Raw genomic sequence first — 26,597 nt, forward strand, 5'->3', positions numbered from 1 at the left:
TCTATTCATATTCTAGTTTTGTCATATTTATGATTTCTAAATGTGTTCCCTTTTGTACTCTGCTGACAGTATCCTTTGATACTTAGAAGTTTTAAATCCTGATGAAGTCCAGTGTCTTTTTTCTTTTGTTGGCTGTACTTTTGATATCATTATTAAATAGCCTATAGAAGCTGCTATGTCTATCAATAGTTCATACCATTTTTACTGTTGAATAGTATTTTACTGCATGGATATGCCAAAGATTTTTTAAAACCTGTTCATGTGGAGAAGGAAAATTCAGTTCTACTAACTGTTAATGATTTTCAATAGAGCTATAGGTTGAGCATTACTAGTCAGAAGACTCAAAAGTGCTTCAAAATCTTATATTCTTTGAGCACCAATATGATACTACTGTAATTGTTTCAAATTCTGAAATATTTCAAATTTTCAGATTAGGGATGCTCACCTAGTAAAGGTTATATAGACATTCAAAATATGAAGAAATATGAAATCTGAAATACTCCTGGTCCCAAATTATTTCAGATACGGGATACCTAACCGGTAGTATAAACATGTATGCTTAGATATTTGTATAAATAGCAATTTTTATTTTACTTTACAAGTTTCATTTCTGTGGGATACAATCCCAGAGTAGAATCTCTGGGAATCATAAATGCACAATTAGTTTATAGGATACTACTAAACTGTCTCCCAGAGTGGCTATCCTATTTTACAATTTTAAATGTATGAGAGTTTAAGTCTCATCACAATATGGCCATTATTTCTTCAATTTTCTACATGACACTTTCTCCTCCTCTTCTAGGGTTCTAACGATACGAAAATTAGATCTTTTGTCATTGTGCCAGAGCCTTTCCAATTTTTTCAGTCATTTTTTTTTCACATTGAGTAATTTCTATGACCTATTTTAAAGCTTTGTCTTTCCTCTGTCATCTTGATTAAAGTCACAATTTTCTAAGCCCCCCCCCCCCCCGCAACTTGTTCCCTTTCTGTGATCACCCAGTGACTTCACTGGAGCTCTTGTTTTCCAGTGTTCAGCCAGAAGCTGGAGCTTTATTTGGCCAGTTCCAAACAAGCTGAGGTGAAGGCTCACCTCTTTCCTGAAAGCAAGCTCCTCTAATCAAACAGGAAGGTTCTTCTCTTTCAAAGATGCAGAACCCGTATTCTTATCCACACCTGTCACTACAAGGACAAAAACATGTGGCTGCAGGGCTTCTCCTGCCACTTCCTGAGGTCAGGCTGAGTACAAGTAGGCCAGGTGACAACGGAAAGTGACAAATGTTAGCATTTATCATCAGTTGGTGGTACTTCAAAATCTGGTCTTTTCCCCTACGCTGCTATTATTCACTCTTCAGAGCCATCCGGCTCACTGTTCCACACTTTTGGTCCAGGTTTTATAGGGAACCTCTCAGGTATGAGGTGTTTGTAACCCACTTTTTTCTGTAAACGTATGGGCAGTAAATATTTTAGGATTTAAGAGTCACATATGAATCTTCTTCCTTGCTTTATAAAGAAAACTCCTTAAAAGACCATCCTAAACTTATAGGCTGTATAAAAACAGGCTATGGAGCAATTGTTTGCCTATGATTGCTATAGAAAACATTAGTCAACAAGTATTTAAAGATGTATTGATGCAGTCAAGCTATGGTATGAGTTATGTTCTATATCATTCTAACAAATTAGTATGTTTACCAAGACCTACAATAAGGGGGAAATGGGTATTCTTAGGTATGAGCTTTTATCAGGGATTGTGATAAAGCTATTTCAAAAATGCTTCACTTAGTGCCTATATTTCACAGCAAAGCTGGGCACAGTGGCTGATGCCTGTAATCCCAGCACTTGGAAGGCTGAGGCAGGAGGATTGCTGTGAGTTTGTGACCAGTCTAGGCTGCAAAGTGAGTTCAAGGTCACCTGTACTGAATACTGAAACTCTGTCTCATCTAAGATATACTCCCTCTATTTACATTTTACAATTTAGTTTCTTCTCCTAAGGACCTTATACATGACATAGTATACTGAAAAAAAAAGATAAAAAACCACAAGAATTTGTAATAGGATCTTAAAGATGTTGTGGTTTTTACCATGAATTCTATATTAATGAATGTCATAACTTGTATAGAGCTAATAATAAGGAACTAACTACATTTCAGATCCATTCAAATTCTCCTCACACTTGGATAAAGACAGAATTTGATAAAAGTTATACTTAATGTCCTGAATTTTAACAAAAGTTGTTAAGTAAGTATGCTAATAGCTACTTATTAACAACTTAACTGCCAACAAAGGGGCTGCCAACAATGAGAAGCAAATTAGTGTTATCACCTCTGATATAATGCTACATTTATGTTTTTAGCATGTGTTATTCTACTTATGAATGGTCACTACCTTGAGTTAAAGTAATGAATTAATGGGAAAAGCTAGATGTTGGTCTCAAATAGCATGGATTTCCTGATGCTATTATTTATGTCTAATAAAGGGAAAGTTATCCTTCTAATTCCCAATAGTTCTAGAAAATTATCATCCGATTTCATGACAATAAAGTAAGAAAAATGGAAATAATAAGTATTTGTATTCTAATATTCCTCCTGGTAAGAACATTGGCAAAAATCCATCCAAAGGACATAATGTAAAATATAATATGAATGATTCATCACAATTAAATATCCATCTCTCTCAATAAAGAATCATGACAGTGTTAGTCCATAGTAGATTCTGGATGAATATTAACTTCTTTCTTAGCCTCACACCATGAAAGATCTAAGATGTATTCCCCCTCTATTTACATTTTACAGTTTCTTTTCTTTACTTTTTAAGGACCTTATATATGATATATACACTGTAGTACACTGAAAAAGAATACAACAAAAGAAAAGTCATTCATTAACTAAAAGGAGTGAGGGAGAAGGAGGAGAAGTGGCAGTAAGCTGTGAGCAAATGGCTGCCGCCGCCTTTTATTGTGCTATCATTGTTAGTAGTTGATTTGGACAACGCAAGGCACTTTCTGAACATAGGAACTTAAATCATTCAAATTCCACTTCCCATACTGTCTAGCTTAACTGAACTCCAACACACTCACATTTTCTTTTCCAACAGGTTTTCAGGAAAACTCAAGCTCTGATTTCAATACAAGGTTTTACTATGTTTTTATTCCCTTACCTTGAACTTGTTCATTTTTGCTACAATATACTCCAGCTTTTATCAGCAGCCACACTGATAACATTCTTGCCTCAATACAACTCACTATGACACAAGAAAAGAAAGTGATACCTATGAATGGATGGTATATGCAACTTTAAAATGTGGAAAAGGGAAGAAAAGAAAAAAAGAACACATCAAAGACACTGCCTTAGATTAAGTAGTTCAAAGTTCCAAATATATTTGAAACCCAGACAAGAAACAAGTTAAGTCAGGTCTTAGCATGATTTGGTATAAATAAAGATTTGAGTTGCCCCGCTCTTTTGTAAAAAACAAGCTCCACCTTGCTTTATCAATATAATTATTGTTTACAAGTCCTCAAAACCTGTTTATTTGTATGACAATAAACGAGGGAAACATTGTTTTCTTCAGTGTTATAACTTAATGTCAAAGCTAGGCTATTAAATAGATGCATTTATATAATGTACTGGGGTAGGCAGAGAGTTCATGGACAAAACACAAACTGCTCAGGAAATATTTCAAAGAATCAACAATTGGGATCTCACCTTACTAAAAAGTTTGTGCACATCAAAAGAAATCACCAACAGCCGGCCGCCCTGTAATGCCAGCACTCTGGAGGCTGAGGTGGAAGGATCTGCAAGTTCGAGACCAGCCTGGGCTACAAAGTGAGCTGGAGGCCAGCCTGAACTGCATAGCGAGACACTGGCTCAAAAAAGACCAAAAAAAAGAAAAGAAAAGAAATCACCAACAGAGTGAAGACAACCCATAGAATTGGAAAAAATTTTAGCCAACTATCCTTCAGACAAAGAACTTCTATCTAGAACATATAAAGAATTGAAAAAAATGAGGCCTCCCAAATTCAAAGACTCTACCAAAAAATGGGCATCTGAGACGAATACACACTTCTCATATGAAGAAATACAAATGGAAAATAAATATATGAAAACACGTTCAACATCATTAGTCATTTGAGAAATGCCTATTAAAACTAAGATCCCATCTCACCCCAGAAATAATGGCTATGATCAAGAAATGAACCAATACCATGCTGGAGGGGCTGTGGGAAAAAAGGACTCCTCCACAGTTGGTGGGAGTGTAAACTGGTACAACCACTGTGGAAATCAGTGTGGACAGTCCTCAAAAAAAACAAACCAAACAAACAAACAAACAAACAAACAAAAAAACCTCTAAGACTGGAGGTTTCATCAACCCAAGCTATTCTACTTCTGGCTATTTCCCCAGAAGAATTAAAAACAGCATACCATAAAGATATATGTGCACCCATGTCTACTACAACAGCAAATTTGTATTAGCTAAAACTTGGATATAACCCAAATGCCTATCAACCAAGCAATGGATAAAAAGATATGGTATTTTTATACAATGCAGTACTACTCAGCTATGAAGGGTAAGCTTGAGACTTTTATACGTAAATGGATGCAACTTGAAACAATACTGATAAGTGAAATAAATCAGATAAGCCAATACTCATAAGTGAAATAAGTCAGAAGCACATGTGTAAATATCACATTGTTTCCCTAGTGTGAAAAACTAAAAGAGTAAATAAGATGTGTAATAGATGTTGTGAAAGCAAAAGGGGAAGAAACTGCTCAAAAGGAAATAACAACTGACCAGAATGGGGGAAAGGAGAAAAGAGAAGGGATATATATATCTATGATAGAATAACTATGCTAATTTCTATTTAGTTGATTGAAAAGAATGCTTTGTGCTTACTTTGATCAATTTCTCATGTCTTTATCTTGTAATCTAAGCAACTACTTTTAAAATAATATGCAACATATTAACTGTTTTTAATGTTATCTTGTTTTGAAATGCTGTATCATTTTTAACTTTTTAAAATTAAAAAATATTTCTTCAATATCTCAGTGATATTTTTATAACTCGTTCCAGATTATTCAAGATTTTCTATTCAACTATGTGTTAATAAACATGAAATAGTGGCATGCATGTAAACAGCACAGGCAGGGAGAAGCAGCCAGCCCAGCCTCTGAGTGCATGCCAGCTGCCATTAGGACTCTCTAGTGAATAGCCGGTACAAGCCAGAAGAGCCAGCAAGTCATGTTTTGAAAAAGCCATGAACCTCTACAGAAGAGCACCCCATACTCCACTGTCTCCTAGGGAACCTGGGTTAGGAGACACTGAGGTGCCTAACCCCTCCTTCTACACTGTGGATGGGTAGTCAATGTGAGAAGCATCTGGGACTTCATCTAGAGAAACCCATGAAAATGTCAAGCCAAAGAAGCAAAAGGTGATCTCTGGCCAACAGCCCAAAAAGAACAAGTCTAAGAAACTTGGTCATGGAAAAAAGTGGAAGTCACACACCTAAAATTTCTAGGATGATGGCAACTTCATCAGGCTATAAAAGAAATCAGATCAGAAATATCTCAGGTAAAAGAAGAAATGTCACATATAATAAAAGCGTTGCTGAGCGTATCTAAAGAAGATATAGATAGATGAAAAGAGAAGCACAGGAGAATGAGGAAAACCTTAAATGACAATATAGAAAAGAATTGGAATATATGAAACAGATTTGAAGAGATATCCAGAAAATTAAAAACTCCATCAGAAGCTGGCAAAATCACTTGAAAAAGACTGAAGAGAAAGACTTTCAGACCTTTAAGACAGGATGGCTTCTAGCAATTGTGAAAGGACAGAGCTCTTAAAAATAACAAGGAATCAGGTAATAATAATTCAATGGCTGCAAGATGATGCAAAGAAAAATATTTAAGAATGATAGGTGTCAGCAAAAAAGCAGGAGTTAACACAGATGACATAAAGAGATTATTTAAAGAAGTAATAGCTAAGAACTTCCCAAGCATGGTAAAAGGACCTGACAAACAGCTAAGTGAGGTATAAAGAACTCCAACTGGCCATAACCAAATAAATCTACACGCAGACACATAATTTCAGAAATTCAGTACAAGAACAGAATATTAAAAGCTGTTAGAGAAAAGAAAGAGATCACCTATAAAGGAAACCAGAAAAAACCAGGGTTAGCTATACTATCTGCAGACAATGTGAACTTCAAACCAAAAATCAAAAGATATAAAGGTTACTACGTACTAGTCAGGGGAATAATTTAAGAAGAAGAGGTAACAATCATAAAGATGTATGCACCGAACATAGGAACACCCAACTGTACAAGACAAATACTAATAGGTATGAAAAGCCAAACAAGCAACAACACAATTGTAGTAGGGGACCTAATACCCCATTGTCACAAAGAGATAGATCAACTAGACAAAAAGTCTGCAAAGAAATAACAGAACTGAATCAAACCTGTGAGCAAATGGACTCAGTAGATGTTTACAGTGTTCAACTCAACTACATTAGAATAAACATTTTTTTCAACCTAAACATTCTTTTTAGCTGTGCATGGGACATTCTCCAAAATAGACTACATATTAGCCCATACAACATTCTTAAGTAAATGTAAAGGGACTGAAATTATCCCATGCATATTATCTGAACATAGTACACTGAAATTAGAAATAAATAGCCAAATAAACTATAAACCCTACATAAACACATGGAAATTAAATAACAACCTCCTGCATAACCAATGGGTAACAAACAAAATTAAAGAAGAAATTAATACCTATAATTCAATGAAAATGCAGATACAACGTATTGAAACTTGTGAGATGTAATGAATACAGTCCTAAAAGGGAAATATATATCAATAAATTATCACATCAAGAAAACAGAACAAGCACAAATAACCTAATGCTACACCTCAGTCTTCTAGAAAAAAAAGGAGCAAGTAAAATTCAAAGCTCATAGAAGAGAGGAAATTATAAATATCAGAGCAGAAACTAATGTAATGCAACTGAAACTAAAAAAAACTATATCAAAAATTAATGAATCAAAGAGCTGGTTATTTGAGAGAATAAACAAAATTGATAAATCTCTAACAACCTTATCAAGAAAAAGAAAGAAAAAACTCAAATCCATGCAGTAAGGATTGAAAATTCATGCAATAAGATGGCATGGAAATTCAAAAGATCATGAATACATACTTTGAAAATTTTTACTCACATGGGGTAAAAAACACAGATGAAAGAGATTTCTAGAAAAGTATGAACTACCAAAGCTCAATCAAGAAGATATAACAATTTTGAATATCTCACTATCAGCTACTGAAATTGACAATGTGATTAAAAACTTAGCAACAAAGAGAAGCCCAGGTCCTGATGGATTCATGGCTGAATTCTATAAGAAATTTAAAGATTTAACGCCAATACTCCTCAAACTCTTCCATGAAATTAAAAGGGAAGCAATCCTCCCTAACTCATTCCTGGAGGCAAGTTTTACTCTGATACCAACCAAACCAAAAAGAAGTACTACAGGGCAATCTCACTAATGAACATTGATACAAAGATTCTCAATAACATACTGGCAAAAAGAATGCAGCAAATCATCAAGAAGATTACACATCATGACCAAGTGGGATTTATCCCAAGAATGCAGGCATGGTTTCACATATATAACTCGATAAACGTAATATACCACATCAACAGAGCCAAAAACAAAAATCACAAAATCATCTCAATAGACACAGAAAAGGCTTTTGATAAATTCCAATACTTGTTCATGATAAAAACTCTACAGAAACTGGGAATAGATAGTATCTACCTCAATCTGATAAAGGCCATCTATGACAAACCAACAGACATTATACTAAATGGACAAAAACTGAAAGCTTTCACCCTAAAATCAAGAACAAGACAAGCATGTCCACTATCACCATTCCTATTCAATATAGTTCTGGAAGCGTTAACCAGAGCAATCAGACAAAAGAGTCAAACAAAAGGAATGGCACAAAAGGAAGAAATTAAATTATCTCTATTTGCAGATGACATGATACTCTACATAGAAAATCCCCAAAACTATTAAAAGACTGCTAGAGTTAATAAACAAATTTAGCAATATAGCTGGATACAAAGGCAGCACTCAAAAATCAATAGCATTCCTGTACACAAATAACAAACTCGCTGAGAGAGAAATTACAGAAATAGTATCTGTCACAATAGCACCACCAAAAATTAAATACTTAGGAGTCAACTTAACAAAGGATGTTAAAGTCTTATATGCTGAAATTTTTACTACTCTAAAAAAGGAGATTCAAGAGGAAGTGAGAAAATGCAAAAATATCCTTTGGTCTTGGTTAAGAAGAACCAACATTGTGAAAATGGCCATACTCCCAAAACTGTTATACAGATTTAATGCAATCTCAATCAAAATACCATTAACATACCTTACAGAGCTAGAGAAAACATTCCTAAAATTCACTTGAAAACAAGAAACCTAGGATAGTAAAAGCAATTCTGAACAACAAACACAAGGCAGGGGACATCTCAATTCCTGACTTGAAATTATACAACAAAGCAACAGTGATAAAATCAGCATGGTATTGGCAAAGAAATAGACCTGAGGATCAATGGAATAGGTTAGAAAAGAAATAGACCTGAGGATCAATGGAACAGGTTAGAAGATGCAAACACAACTACAAAGACACCCAGCCACCTGACAAAGAGGCTAAACATGTTCACAGGAAAAGGATAGCCTCTTTAATAAACGGTGTTGGAAAAATTGGCTTTCCATATGCCAAGGACTGAAACTTGAGCCATGCCTATCAGCATGCACTAGTTAGTCAAAGTGGGTCAAAGACCTAAATATTAAAACAGAAGCACTAAATCTACTGGAAGACTAGATAGGTAGAAATCGTGGAGACACAGGGGTAGGCAAAGAGTTCTTGAATAAAACACAAACCATATAGGAAGTACTTCAAAGAATCAATAACTGGGATTTCATCATATTAAAAAGTTTTTGCACTTCAAGAGAAATACCAACAAAGTGAAAAAAAACCCCACAGAAAGGGAATGAATTTCGACTAACAGTCCCTCAGACAAAGGACTTATATCCAAGAACACACAAAGAATTAAACACCAAGCCCCCAAATTCAAAGCCCCATTCCAAAAATGGGCATCTGAGACGAATACACAGTTCTCAAATGAAGATATACAAATGGCAAATAAATATATGAAGAAATGTTCAGCATCACTGGTCATACCAGAAATGTAACTTAAAACAACACTGAGATTTCATCTTACTCTGGAAAGAATGGCTGTCATCAAGAAACTGACTGATAACAAATGTTGGTGGGGCTGTGAGGAAAAAGGAACACTTCTCCACTGCTGGTAGGAGTGCAGACTGGTACAGCCACTGTAGAAATCAGTATGGAGATTCCTCAAAAAACTAGGATTGGAAGTCCCATTCAATCCAGCTATTCTCTTCCTGCATATATTCCCAGAAAAACTGAAAAGGTCATGTCACAGTGATGTATGTGTAGCCATGTTTATAGCAGCTCAATTTGTAATAGCTAAATCTTGGAAACAAAGTGGCCCATGATCTGCAGTATTTTATGCAATGGAATATTACTCAGCTATTAAAAAGATGACATTGAGGCTTTTTTTTTTTTTTTTTTTTTTTTTGGTCTTTTTCCTTTTTATCGGTACCGGGGATCGAACTCACGACTGCCTGCTTTCAAGGCAGGCGCTTATGCCGCTGAGCTAAATCCCCAGCCCCGACATTGAGGCTTTTATAAATAAATGGAGGCAATTTGAAACTATCCTCATAAGTAAAGTCAATCAGACTCACACTTGTAAATATTGTATTGTTTCTCTAGTGTAAAAAAATAAAGTGAAAGAGTAATGAGATCCAAAATGTATAATAGATATTGCAGTAATGAAAGGGAAAAAAAAGTGCTCAAGAGAACAACTTGTAGGTATACACATACAACTCTGTGTATATTTAAGTGCGCAAGACAGAATAGTTTGTGCTGTCATTGTTTGTGAAAAAAAATAGTAAGAAAGGGACATGATATTTAAAAAGATGTTAGCCCATGCAGAAATACTAGAATATGTTCACTTTGACTAGATTTATTGTGACATTAAACTAAATTACTAAATCATGGGGTGAATGGAAGGGAGAAAGTACTACAGAGAGTAAAAACAAAATAACAGGAGAGGAAAAACATTTTACACATAACAAAAGGATGTATGTTTAGCCTAAATCAGGCTTTGTGTTTGCATTTGAAGATAAAACCATCCCAGGTATTAACAACAGGAAGGAAAAAGTTGTAAAGCTGGCTAAAATGCCTTATTATTAATTACTGTCCTTGAAATAAACCTCTTTCCATTTCCTCCTACCCAGAGGATGAGGCGTGGCTGCCAGGGTTCTGGGAGCCGAGTCAAAGCTCAAAACTCAAGTCTCACTAGGTGCCATGGCGCACATCTGTAATTGCAGAAACTTAGAAGTCTGATGTAGGAGGAGCTCAATGAGGCCAGCTTGAGCCATTCAGCAACAGTGTCTCAAAAAAAAAAAAAAAGGTCTAAGCATGTAGTTCATCATTCCTTGGGTTCAAATCCCAGTACCACATAAAGACACACACAAAATCAAAGGGGCATAGCCACACATTCCTATAATCCCAGCACTTGGGGAGGCTGAGGTAGTAAAATCATAAATTCAAGTGCTGCCTAGGATTTTAGTATGACCTTGTCTCAAAATAAAAAACAAAAAGGACTGAGAATGTAGTTCAGTGTGAGGCCTTAGGTTTGTGCCCCAGTACACAAGGAAAGAAAGTGCTAGAAACACAAGCAGTTTCCAATGTCCTAAGGTGAAATGAAGATGAAACATCAAAATTTCTTAGTTTACTTTTTAGAAAACATTATGGTGAAAATTTACTTTGAAAACTTCACTTGTAGGTATACACTTGAAAACAATTTCCTTGAAAGGCTAAAACCAAAAAAGTTTATTGAAAATGTAACAGCCAGTCACTAAACACTTTTCTGAAGGCCATTTTTATAGTGTGGAAGATTCTACCAAGTTGCCGCACTGATAAATGACTTATAAAGAGGCCAGAACTATTTTTAAAATAACTGAAACTAAGTAGACTTCACAGAACACTGTACCTTTAAAAGGTGTAGGGTGCATTATCAATGTAAATCTATGTTTTCACCTCCCATTTCAATCTAACTTTATTAACCTCCAAGAGGTTGATTCCATTAGAATTGACTTAAAAATCAACATTAGAAACCACAAGGGCTGTGGTATAGCTCAGTTTGAAAGTGCTTGCTTGGCATGCATCAGCCTCTGAGTTTAACTGTATAAAATTTTAAGTTTAAAAAAAAAAACTCATGAAAACTACTATATTTTCATATATGTGAGATTCTACTCAACTGGATTCAGACAATAGTTAGCTACCTAATACAAACATATATACAGAAATAGGGATCTGATTTTATAGGCTCTTAAGTATACATAATAGGTAGGGACGGTTATATAAGTTAGTATGGTATTATATACTATGATAGGTTAAATAAACCAAGCAAACATATTCCAAGTTTTCCTTTAATTTAAATTACACTCCATTTGTTCTCTTACTTATAAGTGCTTCATACTCAAAATCCTAATGTACCGTATTTTAGGTCTAGTAATTTTTTTCTTACTGAAAAGCTTTATTCCTTGACCTTCATTACTCTCCGCAAATGAAACTTCATCTACAATGCTTATACCACTTGAAGTAAGTGATGCAGCTAACACTACCAAAAGTGAAAGGAGAAAGAGGAAGACAGACAGACAGAGAACACAAGACAGGAAAGAAAGAGGAAGAGAGAAAAGAAAAGGGGGAGACAGAAAATTTAATTTTTAATATGCCTGTATGAAAAGGGATAGTCAAAATTTATAGAAAATTAGAAGGAACTTTTATCATGAAGGACAAGTCAAGAAAGACAATCAACAGTACAAATGGCTTTCAATTACATTCTGAAGTATTCTCAAAGAGCAGGCTGAAGGCCAAACACAATATCTTAAACAAACAGGAAACCATCAGTTAGGGCGGAAAAAAACAAAGAATGTTCTGAAAGCCTCGAAGCTAACATAAAATGGATTTGTGGTATGTTATAAAATACTAAAAGGAATCCTTTGAAAATTACTTTAATGTTCCTATTTGGACAGGTTTAGGCTTCAATGTCTGGATAGTATAATTTGCTTATGTCAAAATATACATCTGGCCAAGTACTTTCATAGTCAGTAGTGGACAAAATTCTTAATTCTGATTCTCATTTTACTAAATTCCAGCAATAATTTCATTTGCAGCACTGCTCCAAAAGGACTGTTTGAAAATGTATTGTAAACTGGTAAAATGTTTGTAAGATTTTCCATTTATTAAATAGAAATGTCTTTTTTTTGGTACCGGAGATTCAACTCATGACCTTGTGCTTGCAAGGCAGGTGCTTAGACCATTGAGCTAAATCCCTGGCCCTTAGAAATGTCTTAATAATTTCTAAACTGATCTTCAATTTGTGAATTGTTTATTTATACATATATTCATGCATTCATCACTATTGAATGCTTACCATCTGTTAGAAAGAAAAGGAGGGTGTTGGAAGGAAGGAACCCTTAATGTACTGATAGACATTTTAAACTCTTCCTAGAAGATATCCTTGATCTAATCCATGGCATGATGATGTCAATCATTGCTTCTTTTCTGTAACTTCCATATCTTTTATATATGCTATTATTATTCTTACCATATTTTCCTTATTTCCAATTTATATTCTTCTACTAGATGTGTCCTTCTAAAAGAAGTTGGTGAGGAGAATCAAGTCTGGTTTTGTATCACTAGCCTTATGCCAGGCACAGATATTAGTATTTGTTCAATAGAACTTATACATTAGTTCGACTGTTTTATGTTTTTACTTTTTGTTGTTGTTGTTAGATTATAATGAGCTAACAAATTTTCCTGTTCAAAGAATAAAGTTTTTAAAAAGTTTTTACATTAGGATAGTTTTTAAATATATAGGATAAGGTAAAAATCTCCAACATATGGGTCAGTCCCAAACACTGAATAGAAAAGGTTCTATTTTCTATTAGCAGTTAGCAGCTGTCAAGCAACTCGGTGTTTGTGAACATTTTGTTAAGTACTAAACCCTTAGCAGATAATGGGAGAGGTGAGTCAATTAAAGAGGGGTAAAGAATCAGTGAAGGCAGGGCCAGAAATGTGAAAAGGAACAAGAGTGATGGTCAGGCCAAGAGACTCAGAATCTTTAAGAAGCAGGATAAAAGAAGACGGTAACCAAAGAAGAAAGCAAAAGGAGTATCACACTAAATTTTTTTTTCTTTCCCCCTTGCCAGAGTTAGAGATGGAATGGAATTCCTGAGCCACTAAAAGAATGCACAGAACTTGTATCACTAATATGTCACCTATCAAACTGAAAAATATTTAAGTTTGATGATATCTGGTATTGGTTGGAGTATGAAGAAAGAGACACTTTAAATTAAACTAAACTAAATTAAAATTAGTTTAATCATTTTAGAAAGTAATTTGCAAATACTTACAAAATGTTCAACATGCATATAGTGGGAGACAACTCCAGTGACTCCCCCTGAATGCAAACAATTACTGTGACTTTGATTATTTGGAGACTTATTTCCTTACACTGATATGTAGAGAGCTGGCTAGGGTATTTCATTCTCTCCTCAATTGACTCTAAGCATTGCAAATAAGGCTAGCCAAGATGCTGGTATGTAATCTCTAAAGCCAACAAACAGTCCTGTTTCCTGGCATAGTGTTCTCCATATAGGATATGAGCACAGTGGGATGTTAGAGCTATTAGCTCCAGGAATATCAACCAAGTACTAGCCTCAAGGTAAAGAGGCTATGACTCCCTAGGGCACAAGAATTTGCATATCAGAAACTGAAGGGGCAGCCTCCCTTAATTAGATTATGCAAATTGATTCTTTTGCATATCTGTTTTTCTCACCTGGCTAGCCAGCTTAAGTTACTCATGTAATTCCTGCCATTCTCACTGTCACTCATCCCTGAGCCACCCCGCTTCTTCACAAGATAATAAATTCTGGGAGAGGCCTAAGGTCAAGGCCTTTGTCCACACATCCTTATGGGGATTGGATTTAGGATCCCTTGGCTGCCCTTAACTTGGAATATGTCTTGGTGTTTTTATTCTCACCATGGTGGTAGATTGGAATTAACTTGCTGGAATTCCAATGACATTTCAATGGGATTACAAATATAACCTCATGGATTGTGAGAAAAACTAGAAAGAGGATTTTAATACTTGGATGAATAAACTTGATATTTGGGATTACAATACATATGTTCTATTTCTGGAAACTTACTTTATGGGTATACTTGGAAAATGTTAGCAATATTGTTAAGAATTGCATTAAACCATCATTCACAATAGCAAAAATCTGGATAAAAATTAAAAACCCATCAGTAAGGAACTGACGATGGTTAGTGGTGGAATGTAACTCTATGCTGGAAGTAAAAAGAACAAGGCCTGAATACAGCCCCAATATTGACCCCTGCCAAAAGAGAGAAAAACAGAAGGAGATCTCTTTGCATCCAGGAAGTCACCATTCTATATTTTCATCCATTAAAAAGAAAGTTATAGAAAAATGTCTGTCGCATATCTTATATATAAATTACTGTTGCAAGGGTATTTATGCTGTGTGCCTTAACATTTCAATTACACAAAAAAACTATTAGGCATCTCACAAGAAAATAATTATACGAAGAGAGGTTTAGTGTTTCCTCATATACTTCTTTGATTTATTCATGTGCACATTAATATGTAATTTTTATACTGTAAGAGAGATATAGATAACAGAATTACGACTATTATATTGTTTTACATATTATAAGCTCAGATAAATTCTTTTAAAATTATTTAATTACTATCTGAAATTAAACTAATATTTAGATTATAAATATTGGCCAGATACATGTGTTTCAAGCTTGTTTCACTTTTTAAGAGGAAAAGCTATTGGGGAAAAAAATTGAAGAAATATGCTTTTCACTCTACAGCCTTTTATTTTTAAATTTAATGTTTTAAGACCTTCCCTTAAACCTGATCACTTAGCAACTTACTTTTATTTCCAATTAAAAATGCTTCAGGCCAAGAAAGAAGATAAATGGTGGCAACAGGGTAGCAGTACAAGTGATTAACAAACAATAATAATAACTTGTTCTGTCCTCAGGATGTTCATGTTATCATCTAAATGAGATTTTCACTGAAAAGAACATTTGATATGATATTGCATAGATATGATCAATTTCATGGATATGTAAGTTTTAGATACAAGTGGCAGGAAAGATTGAGTAAATTTATCTGCAAAAACTGCTGACAAATGTTAAATACTAGTGAGTAGAACAGCATTTGTATAGTTCTAATATACAAAAGCATTAGTGACCTGTTTATAATACCTAAGATACTAATCTTTATAATGAAGAAAGAGCTATATAATGAAGAAAGAGCATTTCTGACTACATGTATCACTTTGCTACAGAAGAAAATGTAAACTCAAGATCAATTAATTTCACATTGTATCAATACTAGAGCAAGATCTTGAAAGAATACAGTACTACAGAATATACCATTTGCACAAACCTAACAAGGAAGCAGATGATGATTTAAGTAGAATTTAACTAGTCTCTCCTGTACAGACAAATAGAAACATAAGCTGGTCGCTTTTCACTTACCCAAAAAAACATCTTTCTAGATCTGGGGTCAGCAAGTCTTTTCTGTAATAAGCCAAACACTAAATATTTTAGGCTTTGCAGACCACACCCAAGCTCTGTCATATGTTCTTTGTTTTGCTTTTACAACCTATTAAAACTGAAACCTAGGTTTAGGTCATAGGCTATACAAACACAGGCCACAGTCATGATCAGTCTAGCCCTGAGCTGTTGTTTATTGCTATTTTCCTTTTATCAAAAATAAGGAGGATTCCCTAATAGCATGTGCTGCAGTAGGTGTCCTTTATTCTACATTTATTCTCAATCAAAGTCTGCTAACACAGAGACCCCCCCCACCAAAAAAAACCTTTCAATATTCTCGTTCTCATTATATTACTTTGAAATATTTTAAAACTTTAATGTTATTACTTCTGATAATCATAATACATAAAATTTATTACATAACTGCTTTTGTCAACAGTAAACATTTTAGTCTTTTTTTTTTTGTACAGGGGATCAAACTCACAACTGTGCGCTTATGCTCACAAGGCAGGCACTTATGCTACTGAGCTAAATCCTCAGTCCCTAACAGTAAACATTTTAATACTTTTAAAACTATTTTGTAATGTCTGACACATGGTATATTTTTAACAATTTCACATAGTTTACATATCATATTAGTATTTTCTAATGTATAATTCAATAATCTTTTAGATTTATCAAGTTGTACAATCATCATAATAAATCAGTTTTAAACATCTTTATCACTCTAATATGATCCCTTACGCACCTTTATGGTTTATGTTAGTTTCCCCTCCTTTCCATGTAAATACTCATCACTTTTTGTGTTAAGTTTTCACTCAATGAACATTTCATACAAAGGTGCCATCTGTGCAGTTTGTGTCTGGCTTCCTTTCCTACGCATAAAGTATTAGAGGTTCAACCATATATTAGTAGTTATCTAGGGTTTTTTTAATTGCTAAGTAGTATCCTATTAGATATGCTACACATTCTTAAAGTATACAGTTGACATGTATATATATACTTTTGAAACCATCACCACTCAGGATACTCAATCATTTCCAAAATCTCCTTTTATAATTCCTGCTTCCTGCCCCTCTCAACCATCTCTGTTCTCAAGCCAACCACTGGTCTGTTTTCTGTCATTGTATATTAGTTAGCATTTGTAAGAATTTTATATAGGTAGAATCATGCAGTAAGTACATTTTTCTGGTTTCTTTTACTCAGCACAATTATTTTAAAATTTATCAGTCTATGTAGCATTATGAAGTTTCTTATTATTACTAAAGACTATTTTTGGTTATAGATTTACCTGTGACAGATTTTTACCTGAGATAGAGTCATTGTGCACTTTTGCACTTAAATATATTTTTATTTCTCCTGGGAAAATATCGAAATGCAGAATAATGTTTGGTTACTTAAGAAACCAGCAAACTGTTTGCCAAAGACAGTATATCATTTAATACTCTCCCAAATAGCATGAGTGGTCCAGTCCCTCCACAACCTCATCAACACTTGGTATGGTCACTATTTTTAATTTTATTCACTGCACTAAATGCGTAGTGACAGTTCACTGTAGTTTTAATTTGCATTGCTGTAGTGACAAAGATGCTGAACACCTTTTTGTGTGTGCTATCTGTTGTGTATCCTTGGTGAAATGTGTTCAATTCTTTTGCCAAGTTTTAAAAATTCAGTACCATTACTGAGTTTGGAGAGTTTATAAGTATTTGTGACTTATCAGATACATAATTTTAAATATTTTTTTGGAAATCTATGATTTGCCTTTTTATTCTCTTAACACTATTTTTAAAGAGCAGAAGCGTTTAAGTTTTCACTCAACTTTTTCTTTTAGAAGTACTATTGCTTTAGACCTCACATTTAAGTTTTTTATACATTTCAACTAATTATTAGATACTGTTTGAAATGTAGGTCAAAGTTAATTTTATTGCATGTAAATATTTAATTATTCTTGTGTTTTCTGTCCTTTGTGTTACCCTAATCTACTGACTGCTTTATCTCTTGACATCAGTATCACATTATCTTAATTGCTATAGCTTTACAAATCTTAAAATTGGATAGTTTTCCAAATTTGTTATTTTTCAAAGCTACTTTGGCTGTTTCAGATCCTTTACATTCTTGTGTTGGCTACTTTTCTCCTGCTGCTGAGAGGAAATATCTGACACCCAAAATGAAGGAGAGAAAGGATGATTTAGCTCACAGTCTGTGGAGGTGTCAGTCCACATTTGGCCAGCTCCAAGGCAAGGGAGGCTAATGGCACAGGGACACAGTTCATGGGGGTGGAAAACAACAAAAGGAACAAGAATAAAAAGGGAGGAGTGTGGAGAGAAGACTCTTTCTATATGATATTGTATGTAGGCCACACCCATAGCACTCACACCTATAATCTCAGCATTGGATCATGAATTAATCAAAAATTCTAGAAGCTTGTCCCCATGATAAATGATGGGGAGGACATGTTCTTGGGAGGACATCCAGACACAAACCATAACAATTCCCATATGAATTTTAAAATAAGCTAGTCATTTTCTAGAAGAAAAGCTGACTGGACTTTGAAAACCCAATAAGTTTATCTATAGATAACTTTGGGGATAACTGACATTTAATAATATCCAGTCTATAGATGCATGAACAAAGTACATCTGACCATTTATTTAGATGTTTAATTTCTTTCAACTATGTTTTGAAGTATTCAGTGTACAAGGTCTTTTGTATCTTTTGTTAGATTTCTCCTATTTCAGTTTTGATGAATGGAAATGGCACTGTTTTTAAATATCAATTTTTAATTGTTTGCTGCTATTGTACAAAAAACATAAGGGCTGGGGATTTAGCTCAGCGGCATAAGTGCCTGCCTGACAAGCACGAGGTTGTGAGTTCAATCCCCAATACAAAGAAAGAAAGAAAGAAAGAAAAGAAAAAGTACAAATGATTTTTATATAGGAGTTTGTGTCTTCAACCATACTTAAATCATTTCTTTGTTCTACTAGCTAGATCATATACTTGGTGAATAATGACATTTTCATTTCTTTTCTATTTTAGATGCCTTTTTACCTCTGATTCTTGCCTAACCACATTGCCTAAAAACCTCTAGATCAACAATGAACAGAAGCATTAAGAAGAGATAGTCTGTCTTGTTCCTTATCTCAGGAGGAAAGCAGCACTTAGTCTTCTGTCACTAAGTATGATATCAGCAGTTAGTTTTTCTCAAACATTGTTTATCAGATTAAGGATCTTGCTTTTGGGGGAGGAAGTTGCAGCTGAACCCAGGGTCTCACATGTGCTAAGCACATGTTCTATCACTGAGCAGCACTCCAGCCCAAGCCCGAGGATACTAACCTCTACCCCACGTTTGTTGAGACTCTTAAATCAGTGTTTGGATCCTGTCAAATGTTTTCTCTGTATCTCCGAAGGTGAATGCCTTAGTTTGACAACTACAACAAATGATTGTTGAATGTTACATACACTAAACTTGACATTCCTAGGATAAACCCTACTTGGTCACTGCTTCAGTCTGAATGTAACTTGGCCTCCCAAAAATATCATGTTGAAATTTGACTGCTATTATGGAGGTGTTGGGAGGTGGGACCTGTTAGAAATGATTAGGAGGTTAAGAGTGAGTATCCACGCCTTTCTCACAGAAATGGATTCATTCTCCAGAGAGCAAATTCTTTTAAGGCAAGGTAGTCCCTGTGTTCTGCCTCTTCAACATGCCTGACTGCTCTTCCATTTTTCAGGCACATTATGATGTAGTATGGGGCCAGTGCTAGAGTTGGCACCATGCTCTTAAACTTCTCTGCTTCAGGATCATCACCCCACATAAACCTCTATTCTTTATAAATCATACAATCTCAGGTATTCTGTTATAGAAAGAGAAAGTAGGCTAAGGCTGTCAAGATATATTACCTTTTTTATATACTCTAGTATTCAATTTGTTAAAACTTAGTTTAAAATGTTTACTTCTGTGTTCATGAATGATGTTGTATGGTAGTTTTCTTTGGTCTTAGTATCAAGGTAATTCTCAGTTTTACGTGAGAAAGTAAGTGAGGTCTCTATTACTTCATCTAAATCACATGCAGGACCAGTGGTTTAGCTCAATGGCGCAAGCGCCCACCTGGCAAGCAGGAGGTCATAGTTCAATCCCCAGTAAAAAACAAACAAATAAAAATCACATACACTCTTCTACATAGTTGTTGTTATGTAGCAGCTCCTCACCTGCTTCTTCCTACCCTAGTAGTACATATGTATCATCACCACCATTTTACATGTGGGTACATACTAAATAGTGAAAAACAGGCTCAGAAGCAAGATAATGCATTTCTTTCTAAGCCAGAACAATGATTAGAAGTACAACAGAATGAATCTAAAATATGTACTTAGCCTCCTACTATATCTATACTTTTTCACTGAGGAAAAATAAATTTCTGTCTCCAAAAAATCCAAGTAATATGATCTGGAGCCCATATCTTAATCATTATAGGATTTATTGAAAAAAATAAATGAGATGTCATGGATTCTTACACGTTAAGTCAGGAAGTATATAAACTAACAACTACTGAATATACTGAAAATATATCTTTAATTAAGAATATTATAAGGATATTCTATAGTCCCCAAAAGCCAGCCAAAGCAATGGTACCAACAAGGACTACCATTTAAAAATTTTATCTAATCTTCAAAGCCACATTACAAAATAAGTATTAGTATACACAGTCTATAGATGAGGAAATTTGATGAGGAATATAGATGAGGAAATAGCTTTAAGGCAGTTGCTTGAAGTCTATCATTCCTTATATAGACTAGGTATTCAAACTCAAGTCTCTGCAGTTTCACAATATCCCTTAAAATCTGTATCTGGATTTTTGTTTGCTTTCTAGATGACAGTAAGTCAACTCAAAGAAATAAAAAGCACTAAAAAGCTCTGCCAAGGACTTTGGGGAACAAGGAAATTTCAGTACTAGATTCTAGCAGAGCTCAGGTCAAGTAAGTCCAAGTTGAGCTTTGACGATGATGCTGCACGTAGGTATTTCACAATTGCCCATCATACAGCTAGCTGAATGCTTTTTCTACAGTTCTCATGATCTACAATGAACACAGCCCAATTAGCTTGGAGTACTAGCTGCTGGCTATAATGGAGAATTTCTGCTAAGAACTGAGCAGGAGAAAGAGAAACAATAACAAAATAATTTCAGCCATAAAGCAAGATGGCATGGGACAAAAAGCCTAGATACTTGAAGATACTCTCAAGTTTCAAATACTGACCTATTCTGTCTCGTTTTCACTGTGAAACTGTAGCAAAGTTTTCAACCTCTCTGGGCTTCCATACATTTATCTATAAAATGGGGATAATAATTTTGCCTCTCATATGCTTGACAATTAAAAGAAAGAATATACAGAACGTATTTACATCATCTGATACTTGGTAGGCAGGGTTTAAATTTTGCTATCAATACTATTATTATTCCTATAGTTATGAACAGATAAATCCTGCACTATAAAAAATAATTATTTACAAATAACTTTAAATATACGGGTAGTAAAATAGTAAACACATAGTTTTATAATCCTGACATATCTATATTAGTGTTCCAAAAATGGAATTGAAAACTGATTCCCAGCATGTTCTAAAAATAAGAAAATAATTTTTAAATCAGACATAATTTGTGAAAATAAATCAAATGACTTGATTCCATTAAATATTTCAAAATACCTACTACATGCCAGCATTGTATACTTTATATCCTACTCTCAATAACATTAGATAACAAAACATACATACTTAGAATAAATAACTAAGGCAACATACACATAAATGTGAATAAGCAGCACACAATTCTGGAAGGAAGAAATTCTTAGGTACCATTAAAATCTACGCATTCAATTTATAGAACAAGAAAAAATTGCACACACACAAAGACTGCCAAAAAATGCATATACTTTAAGAAAAGAAAAACTCGCGTAAATATTTTGATATTAAATTTACTGTGACATCATGAGATGAACACAAGTTACCTTTGACCACTACAATTACAACGGGTACTCAAAGTGGTAGCCATTAGCTTCCAGTCAGTTATTAGTATGGCAACCTGCTGCTTGGGTACCCTTGAGATTGCTGCACTTGTATTTTCAATTTCTTCTTTAAGGGTCGGCAATGTAGTGGGTTTTCTGTGATATATGACATCCTCTATGGTCCCCCCCTTATGAGGGCAACACCATCTACTGAAAAAACATCATAATATTTTTCCTTTCCTGAAATGTGTATACATCTTTTTGGCAGACACTATATGTGTAGTACCATTTCTAATGCTAGATCCAAAAACAAGTTCAAATGTATCTTATAAATTATTCATGAATACATTAAACAAAAAAGAAGACTACTTCATTATTTCCATTGTAACTTACTGTTGCTATTTTGGTACTGAGAAAGTTCTCCCTTTCTTCATCTACTTTAATTTCATGTCCATTTTTGAATAACGCAAGCATTTTGGGAATGTCACGGCCAATGGAATCTGGATAGAAAAATTTAAAAATCCAAAGTTATCTACTACATCGGTAGCAAAAATTACTGAAGAAGATTAATATATATCCATGCAAGACTACAGCAAATAAATTGCAGTGTACCTGTGAGTGGCAACTAGGGTCCCAGTTTCATAGTTCATGCCATTTGTGATGGCCTCTCACTGAATGTAGGAAGATGAGGCCCACAACTTGCCTCCAACCACAAGCCAGAGTGATTAATACACAACACAAAACACCACTGCCTGCGTTGGAGGAGGCTCTTACTAGCAGTGAAGAGCAAGCAGCAAATTATTGAGCTGGCACATGGGAATCACCTCAAGACAAGGAGGTGAGTGCAGCTTCAGACTAACAACAACAAACTAAAACCCTCCATTCAGCAGCCCGCAAGGAACTGAGTTCTATCAATAAGCCTCTGAATGTGAGAGTGGGCCCTCGGCAAGCCGGCAAGATGGAGGTGTTACCAGCTATGAGACCCTTTAGCAGAAGTCCCAGCTCAGCTTACATCCATTCACACAAAAAATGGTGAGATAGTAACTATGTGTTTCCTTAAGCCACTAAACTTGTGGTAATGTCTTTATACATTATAAACAACAGCTGCAAAATTGGTTACTCTGCTTTAAAACATAGATGACAAAATCTGTAAAATAATCTATGATTAAAGCTAAAAGTACAGCCTTGAAATCTTTTCAGGACTTTTATTTACCTTTGTCCTCAATTATCTGACCTGCCTTATCATAAAGAAATGAAGAAAAATAAAGTAAGATTTAGCAATGGAAACAATACCACAATGAATAATAAAGTCTGAAGGCAACTCATTACTGTGCAAAGGGCTACAGAAACTGGCCTAAGAATTAAGAACTGCAACTTAATTTATTAAATTATAAAATCACTTTGATCTCTATTAACATATAAAAGGAGCTAGAAGTAATATGCCAATGAGGAAAAACACAGCCAGGGAGAAAACAAGAATTTTCAAAGAATTATACATAAGACTCAAAAAATAAATTATATGGTCACTATCATTTGAACTCAAACATAATATTTCAACTCAAATATAATTTACAAAATATTTTTAGCAATTTAGTACTTGATGACAACTTTTCAGTAACATTCTGATATAAGGAGTAGTATACAATATGACACAGTATACAACAAACAGTAAGCTGTTAATATAAAAATGAGACAACTCGCTAAACTATTCATAAATCTATTTAACCTCTTGACTCAGTCTTTGTTCTATTTCCATACAATAGTGCCTGTACTTAGTAAGAGCTGAAAACTTATTTGGTGATATCTGAAGGTACTACTACTTTCCTTCCTGTCACTAAATATAAACTCTGTGCATCTACCAAAGGCCCTTTTCTTCCTTATCCATTCCCTGAAGCCCACTGCCACTCACTTATCAAAGGACACTGTTCCTCCTCTCTTCTACATAGTTAATTTTCCTGGCTTTTCCTAAATAACCCTACTAGATTACAAACTTGCTATAAAATCACCTGAATCATCCCAATTAGTTTATAAACTTGCTATAACATTTCCCATCTTAAAAATCAAAGAAGTCTCCTATGATATCACATAGCCTTCCAGTCACCACCTAATAATAATCTTCGGTACATTAAGTTCTCAAAAGAAAAGCTTTTTACCTTTTCTGTCTCTGCTTCTTTCATTGGTTCAAAACTACTTCAATCAGGTTATCATTTCCATTAATCCACTGCACACAATCTTGTCAGTGACCCTGCCAACGACCTTCACATCTATCAGGAGCCACTGAGCTAATGATTGTTCACGCGTGCTGAACTGAGAGCTCAAAGAGCCCAAGGAATGCCCTGAGGGCACAGAGCGACCCAGATGAACAGGTGTTCCCACCCTGAGAACACAGGCCTAAGAGGCGAGCTACTTAAACACAGGGATGTCATATGACAAACATAAATAAACACGCTGCGGTAGTTAAGTAGTTCCTTTCCTCCCCCATCTAGAGAGAGAGCTCCACCTGATCCCAAATTTCTGTATACTGTCTCTTATCTTTATGTCTTCATCCTCTCTGTCTTTCCCCCAGGAGCTTTGAAAGCCGTGAGTGCTGCGGCACACAATGCCAAATCTTGGAGCCATTTCTTAGAGTTCACGTAACTTGACCTCACAAAAACAGTTCACTCAGAACACCTCCCCTCTTCCCACAATATCTTGACTTGTCCTCTGAAACACATTCTCCCTACTGTCCCACTCCATTCTTATGGGCTGTCTTGATTGAACTTTACTACGTTGTGGCTCAATCAAATGGTCCCTCTTACTGTATGTATCCTTGCACACCCACCCCAGTGATGTCATCCAGACACAGAGCTTTAAATACCATTTAGTCATTCATAATTGCTAAACTTGTACCTCCATCTACAAACTCTCTGAATCCCAACATTTACTTGCTATCTCCACCTATATGCGGGTAATTAGTAAGGTATAAATGTGACAATTACTTGAAGAAAGAACAAATAAATGACTTCATGATTTTAAGTCTAATACAAGTGGGAAAAGAATGAGACTTAAAAAGTAAAGAGTATTTGTTTTCCCAGCACACGCAATACAACTGAAATACAGCAAAAAAGATTAGAGTGGCCTTTCCTCAGGAATAACAATTTTTGAAGCATTCTATATTTTTAAATGATAAATGTTTAAGAAGATGCAAATTACCTTGATTTGATCATGACACACTGTACAGGTGTACTGAATTATTCTACTGTACTACTTAAGTATGTACAATTATTACCTGTTAATTTTTAAAAGGAGAGAAGTTTCATTAAAATATGCTGAAGTGGGCCAGGGATATAGGTCAGCAGCGCAGCATCTGCTTGTCAAGCATAGGGTTATGAGTTCAATCCCTGGTGCCCAAACAACAAAAACAAAAACTGAAGTGAAGGCAGTTGATGGAATACTAAAAAAAGTATTTATACAGTTACAAATACAAAACCAGAAGTGTAATAGATTGTGCAGGATTTGAGTTTTTAAGCCAGTACCAGTGTAAAACAAGAAAATAAAACTGAAAAAATTTTCTTTTCTTAAATGTGGAATGGAATTCTCCAATAGGAGGACATATAGGCCTGTATTTTTCACTGAATTGTTAGAAATTACTATGCAACTTTACCTGATGTAGAGCTATATAAGATGCCATATTTCTTCCAGATACTTTTGGTAATTTGTGTATTTCTAGAAATTTATCAATTTTGTAATTTTTCAGATTCATTAAAATAATACTGTTTTCTCATTTCATGTCTATAGGGTATATACAGTACTTTTTTGTGGTATTAGTCTGTATCATCCATTTGTGTGTGTGTAAAGAGTGGTATTAATGGAGACTGAACCTAAGTCCTTCTCCTGAGTGACTACATTCTCAACTCTATTTATTTATTTTGAGACAGGGTCTCACCAAATTGCACAAGCATGACTTGAACTTGTAATCATATTGCCTCATTATCCCAGAGTAGTGGGATTACAGGTATGTACTATCATACCTGGTTTATCTTACAGTTTTTAAAATAAACAGTCCAGCTAACGTTTCATCAACGTTATCAACCTGTTTAAAGAACCAGTTTGCTTTTAATGATTTTTTTTCCATTTCATGTATTTCTATAACTTCTATACTGATCTTTAATACTTTCTTTTACTTTCAGTTTTTTTGGGGGGGGGCGTTAGGTGCCTAGAACAATTATTTTCTTTTTAAATGCCTGGTTCTTTTGCCTATTATCTTCTTTAATCTTCCCTCGAAGCCCTGAGAAGTACCTGCTTTGTAATGAGAAAACTGGCTCAGGGAAGTTATATCACCACTAAGAAATATCAAACACAAACTAGTCTGTGAGTCTTTTGTTTTGACTATTGTGCCCCAACTGAGTGATGCTCATCAATTTAAGCATTTTATGACCACTATACAAAGCACATAGTTTTGTGTTTTTGCCAGTGTTGATGACTGGTCTTATAGATTGTCATTTCCTATCTTCTTAGCTTTTTCAAATTGAGATCAGTTTCTTGGGCTTAGCTTAAAAGATATTTTCATTTTACAGATGAAATGGTGAGGGATCAATGTAAAGCACCTGATAGCAGCTCTGGCCTAAAGAAGGCTACTTGATAAATTCTGCCTTTCTTTTCTCTACTATATTTTTTATTTTTCAATTTTCACTCTTTATTAGTACATATTTCTAGTACTAGTGGGACACTGGCACATGTATATATCTTAATTCTTTCATCATCACCCGTCCCTCCATCTCCTAGACCCTTTTGCTTTTGTAAAGGTCTATCTGCCTACTTTTTATTATCTTTCATTTTGATCTTTTTTTTTTTTTTT

General features: G+C 34.7%; 1 protein-coding gene across 3 annotated transcripts in view; it reads right to left on the minus strand.

The window, feature by feature from the left end:
- Positions 1 to 26,597, minus strand: part of Mrpl1 (mitochondrial ribosomal protein L1) — a 90,599-nt gene that overhangs the window by 17,074 nt on the left and 46,928 nt on the right. For all 3 annotated transcript variants that reach the window (XM_063247222.1, XM_013141509.3, XM_003477663.5), the window contains one exon: positions 22,154 to 22,260. In XM_063247222.1, coding sequence (XP_063103292.1) covers positions 22,154 to 22,260 — 107 coding nt within the window. The remainder of the gene's footprint in view (positions 1 to 22,153; positions 22,261 to 26,597) is intronic.

This window comes from Cavia porcellus, unplaced genomic scaffold, assembly GCF_034190915.1.
Source record: "Cavia porcellus strain 051 isolate PalLab524CR breed Dunkin Hartley unplaced genomic scaffold, mCavPor4.1 scaffold_4, whole genome shotgun sequence".
Lineage (NCBI taxonomy): Eukaryota > Metazoa > Chordata > Mammalia > Rodentia > Caviidae > Cavia > Cavia porcellus.